The sequence below is a fragment of the Pteropus vampyrus genome, unplaced genomic scaffold, assembly GCF_000151845.1.
Source record: "Pteropus vampyrus isolate Shadow unplaced genomic scaffold, Pvam_2.0 Scaffold71, whole genome shotgun sequence".
Classification (NCBI taxonomy): domain Eukaryota; kingdom Metazoa; phylum Chordata; class Mammalia; order Chiroptera; family Pteropodidae; genus Pteropus; species Pteropus vampyrus.
In genome coordinates, this window is record NW_011888852.1 from 312,507 (window position 1) to 330,246 (window position 17,740).

The 17,740-nt window shown below is 46.9% G+C and overlaps 1 protein-coding gene across 1 annotated transcript; it reads left to right on the plus strand.

Annotated features, from left to right (window-relative positions):
* The first annotated feature begins 8,311 nt into the window (after positions 1–8,311).
* LOC105293282 (complement C1q and tumor necrosis factor-related protein 9A) lies at positions 8,312–15,121 on the plus strand. The gene is made up of 3 exons (XM_011361819.1): positions 8,312–8,471; positions 12,968–13,030; positions 14,349–15,121. Exons 1-3 carry the CDS (start codon positions 8,312–8,314, stop codon positions 15,119–15,121), a joined length of 996 nt encoding a protein of 331 aa, XP_011360121.1.
* Positions 15,122–17,740: the final 2,619 nt, after the last annotated feature.

Consider the following 17,740-nt stretch of genomic DNA (forward strand, 5'->3'; position numbering starts at 1 on the left):
TGGTCTTTATCGCCTGGTGGATCTGATGTGGTCGGAAGCGTTCCACTCAGACGGAGACTGACTGACCGACTCCATGCCCAGTCAGAAATTCTTCCTCGATCCTACATTGCCGTGGCATAGACACAGAGCAAGTGCATTTAATTGAGATTTTGGCTCACCATAGAAATCTTTGGTAAAAGCCACGTGAGGCAGTATTTTGTCAGTTGGAAATCTTTACTGCTCAAATTGTTGATATTCTTCGGTGCAAATTGACTTAGAGTAGAATCGCCTGATTACCTGGAGTTGGGGGCACTGCTGTATTGTTTTTTTGCTGAGGAGAAGAGAAACAACATGTCCTTTACAGGACGGTGCCAGCAATTGTGAATAAACATCCTTTCCATGGCTATAGGATACAAACTAACTAGGTCAAACTGCTCTAAAACAGTTGTCTCTGTTATAAACTTAACCTACAAATCGTTCTCCCTGCTAAAATTCCACTTGGCTGATGCTATTGTTCTCTGATGGATATGAGGAAAGTGAAGTTCAAAAGATTTTGAGAAAAATAAAACTTTTTTATCCTGAAAAAAAAAAAACCCAAAAGCTTAAATATTTGATGCAAATATAGTTAGCTACAACATGCGTGAGTAACATTGCCTTTAGTTTATTTCATAGGCATCAACATTTGTATTTAGAAAATACTTTAACCAATTCTCTGACTTAAAAAAAAATTTTTTTTTTAAATAAACATTACCATCAGTTGTATTTGACTTACCTACTTTGCAAGGCTTTTGGTAACCTTTCCCTTTCATCTTAAATCGTCAACATCAAGATGATGTTATCTGTGTAAGTCAAGTGACAGCTTCCAAACTGATGACTGGCTGTTGACAGCTGAAGTATGTTGTACAAGATTGCTGTAACTTGATATGTATTTTTGTTGAATGAAGTTTTTGTAAAAAAAAAAAAAAAAAAAATTTACGATGTTATTTGAATGAATTTTTGTAAATGCTGTGAATCTATATTTGTTGTTTTGTATCTGTATATTAAAAATAATTTGCCAAACTGGTTCTGCGCATGCATTTGAGTATTAGAATAAGATATATAGAGAGATATAGATATATATTTTTTTTTAATGGAGAGAGTCAACAGGGTGAATTCTGGGGTTCACAGCTCATTTCCTGCAAGGACATCGACAGACTTCTGTAACATTTCCATTAATGAGCTGGTTCAAACCACTGGATGGATATGGGAGAAAGAAGGCTCTGAAGGGAACAGATGGGGGTCACTTGACTTGAAATCATTCACTAAACGTTGGAATAAGACTGATAAAGCCAAAACCCAGAGAGAAGTCCTATTTTGTAGCAGCAGCTTTTGCTACAGGTGGTGGAAGGTAGGTGACTAGAACACACCTTTGTCCATCCACCTGTAGATCGGCCTCCCTTCTCCAGAATATTTGCTAGTGGCCCTAGGCCCACTTACCCTTTGGGGTGGGGTAGGTGACAATTTCCTCCTTTAATTAACAGCCCAGAAAAGCTAAGTTAATAGCCCATTGTTTGCTGTGACTGTAAACAGAAACTGACTCTTACAAAGGCTGCCAGGCAACTCGTCCCCACTTGTTTACTCATAATTTCCACCTCATAATTTCCACCCACTTTCCCAAACTCTCCCCCTCCTTTGGCTGGACTGACAGTGGGGGAGGGTTAGCTTAGGGGTGGGGTGGGGTGGGGTGGGGTGAAAGCACTGGGAACCCAAGTCTGCCTCTCACAGGGTGGCTCCTAGGGACTCAAGCTGGCACCCTATATAGGAAGGAGTGAAAATAGAGGGCTGTGGCCACTTCTAGAAGAGTCGTGGGGAGGTGACCCAGCGGTGTGAGCCACCTACCCGGTGCACTGAGGAGACAAGCCAAAATGTGCGAAGCCTCCCACGGAGCTTTCGGTGAAAAGAGGCAAGACAGGACATACAATTAGGATTCGGCGTGAACTCTGCGATAGTAGGATTGTGCCCAGGTTCGGAAGGGACCTCAGGGTCTGGAGTCACTTCCCGTGGTGACTGTCGGGGCAGGAAGGCGGCCTGAAGAGGCCAGACCCCAGCAGGATCCTGGAGGGGTGACAGTGTGACAGGGCCAGCCGGGCCGGTGGCATCGAAGGGCAATGCGAGCTGTGTGAGACCGGAAGGCCGGGAGCCGGGTCTTATGGGCCTGTGGACCGTGACGAGGGGCAGCAATTTCAAGTCTTTGGGAGGCAAAGACTTGAAGGCAAGGAACGTCGTGGCCAAATTTGCATTGGAGCCCAGTCCAGGGGCAGGGGAAAGGCCGGATTTAAAACCAGAGGCAAGGAGCTGGTCTGGGAGACGGGACCCAGCAAAGAGACATGGGAAGGGACAGGAGGCTGGACGTACAGGAGACTGGACGTGAAGGATGCTCAGTGGGATGGCAGGTCTCCATCCATTGGTTGGAGAGTGGTTTCCAAGTTTTGCCTTGGGGTGACAGGCAGGCGCCAGTGCCATAAACGGATCCAGGACATACGGCGTGGAGGGGGCAGGAATCCCACGTTTGTTTGTGACAGTCGAGTCTGTCCGGTGGGTAGTCAAAGGAGCAGGATGAAGCCCAGGAGAGAGGTCAGGGCTGGCAGAACAGACTGGGCAAGGCACCGCCAAGGGCGGAGATGCGCCGCGGGACCGAAGCTGAGCTGGCAGCAGCAGGGCCACCCAAGGAATTCACAGAGGAACAGAAGGGGAGGAAGCCTGGGGTGGAGAAGGGGGATGCGGGAGACGGGGCGGGGAAGGGGAGCGAAAGCGGAGTGGGAAGGGATTGTCAGCTGCGCCCAGACTGCGGATGCTCCTATCCGTGCTCCCATCCGCTGAGCAAGGACTGAGGGCGTCTGGGTGGAGTCAGGGATGGAGAGGGCAGGCCAGGGCATGGCGGAGGAGAAACCGTCTACCTTAGTGACCTAATCATTCCCGGCACGGCCGGGATGCTGGCACCGCTTTGCCCGCCGCCGTACAGACTGGAAACTGAGGCACGCTGAGAGGAGAGGCGTCTCCTCGGGTTAAGCGGGACTTGCCACAGCCGCACACACCACCTTCCAGCTCGGTTCTCCTCAGCACCTCTGAGACGCCACGTCGGGTACATTTGTCCTCTTAAGTGAGAGGTCAGTGTTAGTGGACGCCGATCTGGAAAAGCTGAGAGTAAATTTCACATGGCATTGAAAAGGAACTTGCACCATATTTTTCTCTGTGTCAGGTAGGCAATGGGCATTAAATCCTTATGTACACAAATGCCTAAAATTAAAGAAATGACACAGAAGGGTGAGAGATCTAGCTAAATGAAATCAGCTCTAATGGTCTGGAATCCGAATGAGGCCTGAATGGTTGTCTTCGGTTTTGTCCTCTTGTCCCAGAACTGACCCCAGCGGGCAGAGAACCTGCTCCAGCAAAGGCGCCGACGTCACCTGCCACGGGGATTGCTTCCTCCAGACTCGTTTTCTCTCATTTCATCAAAAAGTACCGGGGAGGAAAAAAAAAGAGCTAAGTTTTCTGAGGCGAGGGCTGCTGGGGGAAGATGCTACCTGACTTAAGTGTTGTTGGAGTTTTTGAAGTTCTTCCAAGACATCTTGTGCCTCGCTCTGTTCCCACCCTTTCCTGCTGTTTTGCAGATGTACCCACCAGGGAATTGTGTGTCAGGAAGGCGTGATTTTATCTAGTTTGTCCTTGAGTGCTGGTTTGGTTTGCACAGCACCTGGGTGCAGCCTGCAGCCCCGGGGGCCGGTCAGGTAAGTGCATGAGGAAACAATTTCTTTACATTCAATTTAAGGCATCTGAGTCCTAAAATAGTTCTTTTATTATCAGCGTATGACAATCCTGCTCAATTATTTGCCAAGTAGGCAGATACCTGCAGAGTTTTGGGTAAGAAAGGAGTAAGCCAGTTCCAAAATTCATTCTCGAAGAGGCTAAACAAGAGATAAACGCAGAACTTGTCTCTTCTGCCAGAATTCTGCAAACTGGTTGGGAGAAGGCACAGAACCGCAGAACAACCATAAGAATGAGCTGGCCTTTCTAGAGAGCGTTCTAGAGAAGCTCGTAGATTATTTTGCACAAATTTTAATGTGTACCTTTGTTATTTATGGCTATACTAATTTACGCTGTACTTAAAAAAAAAAAAAAAAAAAGCCCCTCAATATATGCCGAAGAAGAAATACCCAAAGCGTACAAGGTACAGAGCATGTGGAAGAAAATGTATCCAGTGAAGCCAGTTTAGAGATTTTTAGATTCTTAGACTGTCAGATCTGGGAGGGATGTTTGCCAGCTTGTTCATCTCTTGTGCAGGGAAGCAGAGGCTCTGAGGTTTGGAGACCCAGTAAAGATTGCTCAGCGGGGCTCTGGCAGGTCTTCACTAATTCTTAGCTTTTGGGGGCATAAGAATCTTGAAGAACAGAAATCCTTGACCTTGGCTGTGAATTAGGGACATCATGTTCTTGCAGGAAATTAATCAAAGGAGGCATGGAGTGTCCTTTTATCAAGAAATTCAGTACTGAAGGGGAAACATAGGTCAAGCATAGGAGAAACAACCCAGAAACAGGACATTCGCTAAAAATGTATTTTATTTAGGACTAAAACACAGTAACCCCAAAGCATGTGCCGTCTGTGTCCCTTTGCCCCTAACTGCATCGGTGTGTCAAGCGTGTAAGATCACAGCAGCTTCCTGGGGTCTCTCAACCCAGGGACTCCATGGTCAGCAGAAGGATAAGTATCTCCTCTCTGCATTCCCATGGATTGTATTGACCTGCCTGAGGCAGTGATGATAGTTGGTTTTTAATATGTCACCTGAGGGATCGTATACCCAGTGAGTCATCTGTCTACTGGGCTAACTGACTACAGAAGTCCACAAACCTTCCTCATTTTGGATGAGTACCCACACTTTCCACAGCAGAAACCTTGCATGAGTCATGCAGCTGCTGGCTGAACTATGTGTGAAAGAGCCCCCAAATAATGGTTGCTTAGGCAAGTTATTAGTATATTACTGTCTCATGTCAAAAGATAGGCTGGTAGGACAGCTCTGGTCTGTTGTCATCAGAGACCAGGATTTTTCTATCCCCAAAGCACTGCCCTCCTTTGAGGAGTCCGAGATGGCTCAACATCCCACGCATGGTCCAGCCATAGGAAAGAGGAAGGGGCAAAGGAGGTTACACCCTTTCCCGTTATGACCCTCGAGTTGCTTAAGCCCCTTTTGCTCACTTCCCATTGGCCAGAACCTAGTTTCATGTAAATACCTGGGCTGCAAGGGAGGCTGGGAAATGGAGTCTATTGTGGGCAGCTACATGCCAGCTAAAATTTTTATTACATGCCAGAAGGTGAGAAAGAATGTGGGAGAAACTAGTCATCCTCACTAAAAGCACTGACAAGGATTAGATTTAATACCCAGTCACCTCCCCAGGTGACGATCTGTACATAGGTAGAACCAGGATAACCAGCCTTGCCCGCCCGCCCTCTCTCTCTCCCTCCTATCCTTCCCTCCTTCCTTCCTTCCTTCCTTCCTTCCTTCCTTCCTTCCTTCCTTCCTTCCTTCCTTCCTTCCTTCCTTCCGAGGAGACACCAGACGTAGAAATTAAAAATAGAGTTATGAACTGGTTGAACTCATTAAATGGGATCCAACCCATGGCTTTGTGAAAAGCACAAATGCATTTTCTTTTTATTTTTTAAAATAGTATATTAATACAAATTCTACTGCATTCTTTGTGCAAACCCTCATGTCCTTCTCCTAAATTTTCTTATTAGATATAATGCCATAACTTACTTATTGCTTATGTGAGTGGCAAGTATCTTTAATTATTCAAAAATCAATCATTGAAGGTTGTCTTCACGCTAGGCATGAAGTATAAGCAAGTGAGCTACAGTCTCTGCCTATATCGAGTATGCAGAATAGTGAGAGAAGGTGTTTGCTTTCATCTTAGCTTTTCTACAGCTGGAGAAGAACACGGAATTTATCACAAGTGTATGATCTCGTAACCTTTTTATTATTGGAATAATTGGAACACACATTTTTTAAAAAAAACTTAAAAAGGGAAAGATAAAGACCCCTTAAAAGAGGTTGGTCCGCACAGTTTAGATTTGACTACTTACTGCCAGTCACTTCTGAGTTAAGCGAACGAGGCCGGTGTAGGTTATTTATGGGATCTGGCTCTAAGAAAACTCAACTCAATTTCCCCAAATGGCGTAAGGTTGTGACTACAAAGGGAAACATCTGTATTTCCTTTTCTAAAAATACTCCATCTGCCTCAAGCCCTGTGACATTTAGAGGCCTCCATACGGTGGCGATATCATCCTTTGGATGACAGAGACTATCTGGTTTTTAAAAATATGTATCTAGAAATATTTTTACAGACCCTGAAAAAAAGCATTTTTTTGAAAAAGGAGAAACTCCCAGAATCCCACCATTCCAAAGCAACCACGTTCAATTAGATCTATTTGCTTCTAGTTTTTGTCAATATGCATATGTAATTACATAGGTACATTCGTAATGTGCACGGTACTTTAGTATATTTAAAAAAAAATTCGACACGACATATATCTTTTACATATTTCTATAAGAACTTCCTTCATAATTATTCTAGTGGTTATGTAATATTCTGCTTACTAAAACGTTATTACACATCACAGTGCAATGTTGTTACACTGTTACAGACGGTGCTGTGGTTAATGCGTTTGGCACACAAACTGTGGGTTACTGGGAAGAATTTTAAGGGAGAGATTACTTGGTCTTAGATATGGACGTCTTTTCTCTTTAACTCTCCAAAGGGCTGTGCAGACTTCCACTGCCTTCAGCAGAGGTTCTGGCTTCTGACCAGTTGCACTAAATGTATGTTGTCATTTTTTTGAGTCCTAAGATATCTGCCATGATACAGTCATATTTATTCATCCTGCTGTTCCAGGCTTAAAATTGAGTACTGGGAATATAATAATGAGGAAAATACTGTCAGATGGGTAACCAGATTTTTAGTTACATAATTACAAAAACAAGCGTAACCCCTCACCCATGGCGCTCTGAAAGAGAGGGTCAGGGTGCTGTGTCCCCGCGGGGAGCTTCGATCCGGTCAGGGGGGCCCCCCACATCCCGAGTGTTGGTTCCACCACGGCATCTTGCCTGAGCTGTTCTCTTTGTCTAGAACATTCCACCGGATCCATTGCTCCCCTCCCTAGATCTCAGGCCCCACCTCACACGCCAGCATTGTCTTAGCTGCTGATGAGGTCGGAAAGCAAATCAACGACTCGCAGGGAGGACTTGAAAGAGGGCTTCTCGAACCGCGTGCCCTTCCGCGGGTGCAAGTGTGCCTTTCTTCACCGTGGCCTCCCGTGAAAACAAAACCCGAACTCGAAATATCACAGTAGGATAGCTTGAAAGCTTTACTATTTTTATTTTATTTTATTTTTTACTGTGGTAAAATACGCATAACACAATTTACCGTTTCAGTCACTTTTAAGTGCACAGGTCACTGGTGTTAAGTACATCCACACTGTCCGGCTGTTTTCAGCCTCCCAACCTGGAACTCTGTCCCCACTGAACAGTGACTCCCTCTACCTCTCCACACGGCCCCAGGCTCTCACCATTCCACCCCGTCTCTATGAACTCGACTAGTCCAGGTACCACACATAGGTGGAATCGTGAACTACTGGCTCTTTTGTGACTCGCTTCTTTTCACAGAGCATACGTCTTCGAGGTTCATCCGTGTCGTCGCGTGTGGCGGAATTGTCTTTGTTTTTAAGTGTGACTAATATTCCATGGACCACATTTTTTCCATCCGCTCATGCGTCAGTGGACATGTGTGTTGCTTCCCCCTTTCGGCCGTTGTGAATGATGCTGCTGTGAACATGTGTGTGCCAATATTTCTTCGAGGCTTTGCTTTCGGTTCTTTTGCATATGTACCCAGAGGCGGGGTGGCTGGATCCGATACTAATTCTATGTTTGCTTCGCTATTTACAGTGTGCTTTCATGCACATGGTGATCAAATTTGGATTTTACAGCAGCTCTGTGAGATCAGTGAGCATCAGTCTCTCTCGTGGCTCCCAAAATGTGGTTTGCCCAAAGCGAAATGATGAATGGAAGGGTCCTGACTTGGAAGTTGGCTTTCTCCTTGCTTGCTCACCTTTAAAAGTGGGCCCGATCACATGTGTCCCTTCCAAGGACAATGTCCTTCTGATGTGAGCAGCTTAGTCTGCCACCAGCTTGAGCACTCCGTCCAGGTTTCGCCTGGGTGGGTCCATTTCCCACGGCAAGGTAGAGAGGCAAAAGTTTCCTTTTCGGTCTGTGTTTCTCTTTCCGTTCAGCTCTGTCCTCTGAACCATGAGGATCTGGTGGCTCCTGCTTGCCACCGGAGTCTGCACAGGGAACGTGAGCTCCCAGGACACGTGCAGGCACCCTGGCGTCCCTGGGAACCCCGGTCACAATGGCTTGCCCGGAAGAGATGGACGAGACGGAGCAAAGGGTGACAAAGGAGAAGCAGGTATTCACCCCCTGGTGGCGTCAGCTGCCCTTCCATGTATTCATTCCTCCATTCTTTTTACCTCATTCATTCATTCATTCATTCGTCACCTGCGTGGCCATCCTCCCATCATCCATTCGCCCATAGTCCAGCAAACACTGAGAGCCTGCCCCATGCCAGGTTCTGCACTCGGCACTAGAGTACAGTACAAGGCTGAGAAGCCCCCCCATCCTCGTGGACTTTCTCGTCTAGTGGAGAAACCTGTTGTCAGCCGTCAGCCTTGCTACCGCACGGCCATTTTCAGGTGTATATCATGTCATAGATCTTCCTGCCTCAAGTGACAGGTACAACGGATCAGTGGCACATGGGGCCTCTAGAGAGATCCAGTTGCCAAGTGTTTGGCACAGAGCACCCAGTCGCAGGGCGCATGAGAGTTGATGCTCGCCCTGCGGTCAGGCAGGTGACGTAGAGTGACAGAGAATACAAAAATGGATGATCGCCTGAAGCCATACCGAAGCTGCTCCTCACGGATCTATGTCATATGTTGGGGCCTGCCCCCAGGGTTTGGGGTTTGGGGGACAGGATCCAGCCCCAAGAAAGGAAATTTGCAAAAGCCTGGATGTGGGAGCGATTTTCATAACACCAACCGATCGGCTTGGTTTTTGAACAGGTTTCTTGAGCCCTGGTCTGACCATAAGCCGAATGAACCCTTTGGGAGCAGGAAGAAAACATCAGAACATCTACGGACATTTAACAAGATAAATTTAAGTGAAGAAAAAAAAACTGAGCTTTGAAAATATTTAATAGAGGTATACCGCTTTTTTTTTTTGGCACTCACTTTATTGTGCTTCACAGATGTTACCTTTTTTACAAATCCAAGTCAAGACCCCCCCACCTGCAGAAGTCAAGACCCCCTCACCTGCAAAAAGATGATGACTCGCTTCATTGAGGTGGTCTGGGAGCGAACCTGCACGATCTCTGGGGGGTGCCTGTGTGTGCATTGGCATGGTTGGCCTCGCTCAGACCATTTGCAGATGGACAGGTGTCATTTGAGGCTTGAAATGTGTCCTGTGGGGAGAGTGGGAGCCTCAGTGTACCCAGTTATGTGTACCTATTTATGTGCAGTTGTGCGTACCCAGGCCAGGGTGGGTTCAAACTATACTATTGAGCTATCACAATAGATGGATGCCTAAAATACTCCTGCCAACAAACTGAAGGTTGAGGGCAGAAACATAAAAGACACACGCAAACGACACAGCTGTCATTTCTAGCCTGAGTGTAAGCTCTTCAGTAGTATGTTATTAGGGAAAAAAAACACTGATGAACTAGTCAGATTGGACAAGAAGTCTGACAAAACCTAGAAATTATTAAGGCTTTGCGCATGTGAATTTATATTTACATCTATTAAAGCGAACCTCATCCTAACTCTAAATTGTGCCATGAGATATCAGTCATTTATAGAAAGAAGCACCCCAGTTAATAAGGTATTTCAGGACTGTGTGAAATGTGAACACAAACCTCTGTCATTTTTTTCTCAGCAATACATTAAATAGGAGAAAATCGTCACCAAACTTAACGATAAACATTTAGAAGTCACTTTTGATATTTATTAATCATGTCAGAAGATTAGATATTCCTCTGGCTATTCTAAAAATGTTTGAAATAATATGCAGAAGGCAATTTCAGGATGGACTAAAATTAATGCTTTGCCAGCAAATGCTGTTGGAATATGGATTTTTTAAAAAGCCTTTGTTAAGATTTGGAGAAACAAGTACTCAGTGACTTAGTACAGGAAATCTGCTGCCCAGATGAATGGAAGTCTAGGTGTTCTCTTCCTGCTCATGGCATTTGGTAGTCTAGCCCATTTATTGGGCGGGCTGGATGAAGGAGAGGGTCACCAGGAAGCAATGTCACTTCTCTTTGTCCGTCACCCTGCAAGTCTGCTCTGTGAGGTCTCCTACTGGATCACGTCTCCAATAAGTCCGTATCTTAGGCATTAGACCTGTCTGATGTCTGGGTTGTAAAAAACCCAGTCCAGGCTCATGGCAATACCTCAGTCTTAATGAAATCCTTGTTTCTACTCTCCCCCTGGGACCGTGTAGTGTGTGTGTGTGTGTGTGTGTGTGTGTGTGTGTGTGTGTGTGTGTGTGTGTGTGTGCACGTGCACGCATGCACACACACTCAGACACCACAGGCTTATTGTGCTCAGATTACACCTGTGTCTTCATAATTCCTCCATCTTTCACGTCCACTGTCCCTCCTCACTGAAAGGGCCACGCTTGACTCCCGAGATGGGGCAGGGCCGAGGAGAAGGGGCGCAAGAAGGTATTACTTAGTTGGTGCTGTTAAAATCTGGCGTGGGTGCTCTCTGAAGAAGACGACTCAAAGCTGGCTTTTCTCTCGTGAGATTCTTTTGGGGTTCTTTGTGGACCCCCTTCTGCACCGTTCCTTGGAGTGGGCAATGCGCTCATTGCCTCACTGCCTCTGAAAGCCCCCCAGTTTTTTCACGCACTCCCTCGCTGTCAGGGTCTCCTTGCCTCGGCAGCACTTTTCCCGGGCAGGCCCTGACTGAACACCTACAGCCCGGCACCCCCGCAGGCACCCACCTAGCCCGCCCACAGCCAGACTCCAGAGGCGGTGGACGTTCCTCACGCCTCACCGTTTGGGCAGCTTCGCTCGGCTGCTTCTTTAGACTCTTCCAGATGAAAGCCTGGACCTCGAACTCCCAGGGTCACATTTTCTCTTTCTCTAAAAACCTCTGCGTGCACTTTGCTCCAGTCTCAAGGCCACAGTTCTGCAGCTCAGCACACTTCTGGCCACGGGAGCCTGGCAGGGTGGGGTGACAGTCCCGCCTTCGGGTGCTCAACCCTTCTGACTTGAGAGTGGGTGTGTATGTCTTATTTCCAAACATATGGGATTTTAATTTTTTTTTTGTATGTTAAAATTTTTTACGTACGCCAAAGGAGATAAAAGATAGATAAAAAAGTAAAGACAAATGTTCATATGTTCAACAAATTTCTCTACTTGTCCCCTACTGAATCTCTGTCTTCCTCAATGGTATCTGTTCTTTGGCATTTTACATGTTTCTTCAAAGCAGATATAGATATAGAGATAGAGATAGAGATAGAGATAGAGATAGAGATAGAGATAGAGATAGAGATAGAGATAGAGATAGAGATAGAGATAGAGATAGAGATAGAGATAGAGATAGAGAGAGAGAGATAGAGATATAGAGATATATGCTTTGTACAGTTTATATTATATATACACGTTTCTTAGGAGTGTCTTTAATCACACTTATTAAAAATCAGCTTCATCTTTATCTTACCCTCTTCAAATGTATTTGTGTGTACATTTTATGATGAACATGTTTTTAGAACACTATCTGTATGTAATTGATAAATGCATAAATGCGCATTGATTAGAGTACGCGTTCATCCTTTGTTACTTGGAGGTGCATGATCATGAAAGTTTGGAGGCCTTTGTTCTAGAGATGGAAGAATTGAGAAGTGAGCAGGGAAACCGAAAAGCAGGGAGGAGAGGAAGACTCTGGAGTGGGCCAGTGAGGGAGTGGACGGGGAAAGAAAAGGAGGAGGTAAATGCAGGGGTGACGTCTGCCCAGAGACTCCCCCGCTCCACCCCCGCACCAGGACCCAGAGCCTGCCTGGAGCCCCAGGAGACCAGACATCACTGATATGAATCTGCCCATGTCAGTCCTTTGTCAAGACTTGGAAACTGGCCCAGCTTGCTTCGTCACCACAACTGGGTCAGTGGGGCTGAAGTACGGGGTATCTGATGCTATCGTTTGGGAAGCTGGAGTCTGGAGCGAACCACATCCTGGTGAGCCCTCCTACTGCCATGCCTGGAGCCACCTCCATCCTGTCGACTGACACACGGGAAGCTGGAGCGTCCGAGCACCGGGACTTATGTGTGGTCGGCCAAACCTCACCCACCGGATGTTTCCAATGGAGTCTGCCGTGCCAACTCAATCGGTGACGTCTACCACCACCCTAAGGCGCTAGAGAGATCCTTCCAGAACCCTCCCTTCTATCCCAAATCGTGCTGTGTAACCGCAGCACGAAGGCTAGTAAACTTTCCACCCCGCTCTCTGCAAGAACGATGGAAAAGCAGCAGAAATGAGAAAGTCGCCCAGGGCTTCTGACGTCCAGTCCCCTCCTGAGCGTCCATTGCATGAGCAAATGCAGTCGTGATCATCTGGACAAGCACACACCTCGTTCTTGTCCTGCCTTCTTGGAGCCGGCCGCTTGGGAGGTCCACCCCATGCATTTCATAATTCACTTCCTCTACACAGCTCAGCCCCCTTTGCTGCTTGCTCACACCTGCCTGCCTCCCCCTGCACTTCTGTGGGGAGAGTGTGTGTGTGTGTGTGTGTGTGTGTCCGGTCTGGGGGGCACCCCCAGGACCATCCAGTCTACACCACTGGTTGAGACTGATGTCTAGGAAAATCAGGAAAATTGGAGTTTTACTCCCGTTTTTTTTTCTTCTTTCCCACCTAGGAGAACCAGGACGCCCTGGTGATTCAGGGAAGGATGGAATGAATGGAGAGAAAGGAGAAAAAGGTCAGAAATGGCGTCCCGTTTTACCGGGCTCTGATACTGAACTATCGATGACTGAGCAACAATTGGTAAATGCTTAGCAAGGACAGGTTCTTCACTTGGGCTGGACCAGTGAGGATGCAATGACGAAGGTGACACAGGTCCTCCTCTCCAGAAGCTCATGATTCAGTGCAGAGATCAGCAAACTTCTCTGCCAAGGGCCAGATAGTGAATATTTTCAGCTTTGCAGGCCACGCGGTCTCCAACACAACTACTCGATTCTGCTATTGTAGCGAAAAGCAGCCATAGATACACACGATACATGGGGGGGCTATGTTCCAAGAAAACTCTACGATAACTGAAACCTGAATTTTATGTAATTTTCATGCATCGCGGAATATTATTTGTGACCTCTTAAAAACGTAAAGCGTTCTTAGCTTGTGGGCCATACAAAACCAGACAGGAGGCCGGATTTGGCCCGTGGGCCATAGTTTTCCGAAGCCTGAGCTGGTGTGCGAGCAATTGAGGAATGACACGGCGTTTCGACTCAGTGCATCTGGCGACACTACAGGGACAAGGTGGCTCTGAAGGGTAGGACGAACTCTTGGCAGCTGTGACTGATGGGACGGGAGAATGGTCATACGGGCAAACACATAACATTCGCTTCACACGAGGTTGTTCCAAGTGCTTTTCATGTACAGACTCAGTACGATGGCCTACAAACGGGGCAGCAACACTATCCTAACACCGTGGAGGAGGAAACAGGGGGGAAGGTGGCCGGTCCCCGGTATGGCAGTGGAGAGGGGGCTGAACTCTGGCCTTGAAGTCCGGGGTGCATGCTCAGAACCAGTGCTCTCTAGCCCAGGCAGGGGGCGAGGACGTGCCGAGTGGACCTGTGAATGACCAAGTGTGCGATGGGGTCGGCACGTCACAGGTGGGGCTGGACACGAGAGCCATCGATGCCACCCAGAAGGCTTTATTTGGTGTTCAGTCCCGTGAGGCACTTTTTGGGGGATGTCACATAATCGAGAGTCAGTTTACTCAAAGTCACCTGAGTTGATCCGCCCTCTGCTGTTCTTCGGGATCCCCAAGGTGTGTGTTGCTCATAGTGACCCAGATGCTAAGGGGTGATAACTGATAACGTGAGCCCGACACCGTCTAGTAGGCGGAGGTTGAAGGTGATTTTTGTGCGTGTGCGATTTGGGAGTGAATTTTCAAACCCTGAGCGCATGCCGAGCTACATTGTGCTCATATGCTCGATGATGGAAAACCCAAGTTGTTTTTTTTACAAGGCGATATTTCATAAATCATGTCTTCCTTTGTTCTTTCCTCCCCTACTTAGGAGCAGATGGAAAAGTTGAAGCGAAAGGCATCAAAGGTGATCCAGGCTCGAGAGGACCGCCAGGCAAACACGGGCCAAAGGGATTCGTTGGTTCCCCGGGGGAGAAAGGGCTCAGGGGAGAGACGGGCCCTCAAGGGCCGAAGGGAGACAAAGGTGATGTGGGTTCCACTGGTCCAGAAGGGCTAAGGGGCAACACTGGTCCTTTGGGCCCAACTGGTTTACCGGGCCCCGTAGGCCCCCCTGGAAAGCCTGGTCCCAAGGGAGAGGCTGGGCCGCTGGGGCCCCAAGGTGAGCCAGGAGTGCGGGGAATGAGGGGCTGGAAAGGGGATCGCGGAGAAAAAGGGAAAATTGGTGAGATGCCAGTCTTGCCGAAAAGCGCTTTCACCGTGGGGCTCACCGTGCTGAGCAAGTTCCCGCCCTCGGATGTGCCCGTCAAGTTTGACAGGATCCTGTACAACGAATTCAACCACTACGACATAGCTACGGGGAAATTCACGTGCCACGTTGCCGGGGTCTACTACTTCACCTACCACATCACCGTGTTCTCCAGGAACGTGCAGGTATCTTTGATCAAAAATGGGGTAAAGGTTCTGCACACCAAGGACAGTTACATGAGCTCTGAGGACCAGGCCTCCGGGGGCATCGTTCTGCAGCTGAAGCTTGGGGACGAGGTGTGGATGCAAGCGACGGGAGGAGAGAGGTTTAACGGCTTGTTTGCGGATGAGGATGACGACACGACCTTCACGGGCTTCCTTTTGTTCAGCACCAAATGATGCGGAAGCGTCTGTAAATAAATCTGCCTCGCTATACATCAGAATTAGTTCAGCGGAGACGTGGTTACGTAACGTTTCTATATGAATTACTCATTGTTTTCATAATCATAAAGAGGTGGAAACTGGAAAGTTGTTCCGAAAACAGATTCTATGTAACTCACCCTCTGAGAGTAAATTTTTAAATACTTGCGTCATTTATTATAATTGAATATTTTCGTCATTCCCGTTACCTGAAACATCCTTTCGTTTACATTTCTTGTGGGAAGAGTGTTTTGCTATCATTTTAGTACTCGGAGGAGCCATAATATGATTTATCTCTCAGGTGTATTTCTGAGGACATTAGGGAGAAGGAAAAGGAAAATGTTTTTTCCGCTTAGCAACTAATAGGAGTTTTAAGCTGGTGACAACGAGACATCCCAGAAAGGGGAACACTTCGCTCATATTCTAACTTAGGTTTTACTTGCCATTCATTTCAACAAATAGTTGTCTAGCAAACCTTTGCCAGACTTGAATCTGTATTGGTTTCCTGAAATTGCTATAACAAAGTACCACACACTGGGTGGCTCAAACAACAAAAATTTATTCTCACAGTTCTGGAGGCTAGAAGCCCCAAATCAAGGTGCTGGCAGGGACAGGTCCCCTCCAAAGCCTCTTGGAGAGCATCCTGTCCTGATGCTCCCAGCTTCTAGCAGTCCCAGACATTCACTGGCTTCACTCCAAGCTTTACCTCTGACTTCACATGGCCATCTTCCCTCTGTGCACAAAATCCCCTCTTCTTATGAGGACGCCAATTATATTAAATTAGGATGGGCCTAAGTATGACATCGTCTTAACCTAATTATATCTGCAAAGACCCTATTTCAAAATAAGGTCACATTCATAGATACGAAGGGTTAGGACTTCGACATATCTTTTCCGTAGACACGACTCAACCCGTAACAGTTTGCTCTCCGATCCCCAAAATTCGAGTTCTTCCCATGTGCAAAACACATCCATCTCATCTCAGCATCCACACACATCTTAACAATTTCAGCATCAACTCTAAATCCAAAAATCTCATCTAAATATCAACTCAAAGTCAGAGATCTCACGATCTAAATCACTTAAGTCAGTTATACGTGAGATCTATTGTGTGAATGAATCAACCTGAGGCAAAATTCTGTATCTGTGAACCTGTGAAACCAGACGGCAAGTTACGGACTTCTAAAACCAATGGTGAGACAGGCACAGGACAGCCATCCCATTTTAAAAGGGAAGGAGGAGGAAGGCAAAAAGGGACCGTGGGTCACAAACAAGTCTGAAACCCAGCAGGGCAAATCCCATTGGATAGTTTTCACCATTTACCTTCTAAAATTTTATATGAGCTACGCAAGAGAAAAAGGTTACTGGACAGAGACACCAAACAGAGTCACAGTGTGAAGTGGATGTTAGAGATGAATTTACTAAGATTGTAGAGTAAAAGGGAAACTTGACCTTCAGGCCTACAGCCAAAATTTCTTGTTCAGACAGGTACCATCCACTTCCCTTTCTTCTGATGAAAATGTCCTAATGTCCACTCCCAGGCCCAGGCTTTCAGATGTTGGTGACGCTCCTCTGTGGGGGTGGGCGCAGGACTCAGGTGTGGCTAATCAGAACAGCGCCTCCTCGGTGATGACTTCCAAGATGGCACTTGCTCCAGTCAGAGCCAATGACGTGCCATCTGCAACTTTTGAAGGAACATTGAAAAAAAAAAGGCAAGATCTTTTTCAGCAGTTAGACCTGCTAGCCATTCTGCTCATCTACAGAGCTGGAGAACCAGGCTGAAGAGCTGGAGAGAACCTAGTTCGGTGACATTGTGTAGGGCCCCAAATCCAGCTGTACCTGAAGGCAGAGTACCCCGGACTGTTTTGCTGTGTGAGCCAACAAATCCTCTGCTCCCTTAATCCAGATTGATGCAGGTGTTCGTTTTGTTTTATGTTATTGTTACCACCACGTCCTCCTGAAAAAATTTAAGTGACCCATGGTCCAACGGGAGGGGTGGCCCGATTGCAGAGGAAAAAGCCCCAGACAGAACTGAGATGTATGGGTTGTTTCAGCCACGACAAAGGAACGTGAATTTGGTGCGTTATGTAGGACAGACGTTTTCAGCCTTTCTATGCCTCAGTCCCCCATTGTGCAATAGAGGTTGAATTTAATAGTTTGGTGCAGTTTCAGCCCTCACAAGTTAACTCGATTCACTTTTCTATTAGTAGAAAGCAACTAATAGAAACGCAAAAGGACTCAAGCTCAGTGCAGAGTCAGGCTATAGCATTTCTGAACCACAGCCCAGGATGTGTGTCTGACAGGATACATCCCTTCAAACCGGGATTTAACCGCCATGCTATCCATACTCCAACCGAGTCGACGCAGTTATGGTGATATCTTCCCTCTCAGGGAAAGGTGGACTTCTCTGAATTATCGTTAGGAGCAGGCAGCACAGCTGTACATGGGATATTGAAAAATTGCTTGCTGGTAAGAAAAAATATTGAGAAATATACAGAAATAATTTCTATTTATAGGTATTTTACTGGCCTTTCTTAATATATATTTCTTCTAGAACAGAGTCTGGACTAGGGTGAAGCAGGTGAGGCACCCCACATG

What these genes read in the sequence shown, in the direction of transcription:
- LOC105293282 (XM_011361819.1), top strand. Translation starts at nt 8,312, where the DNA reads ATGAGGATCTGGTGGCTCCTGCTTGCCACCGGAGTCTGCACAGGGAAC. An exon ending in GGGTGACAAAGGAGAAGCAG is followed by an intron (nt 8,472 to 12,967) that starts GTATTCACCCCC and finishes TTTCCCACCTAG; the next exon opens with GAGAACCAGGACGCCCTGGT. An exon ending in TGGAGAGAAAGGAGAAAAAG is followed by an intron (nt 13,031 to 14,348) that starts GTCAGAAATGGC and finishes TCCCCTACTTAG; the next exon opens with GAGCAGATGGAAAAGTTGAA.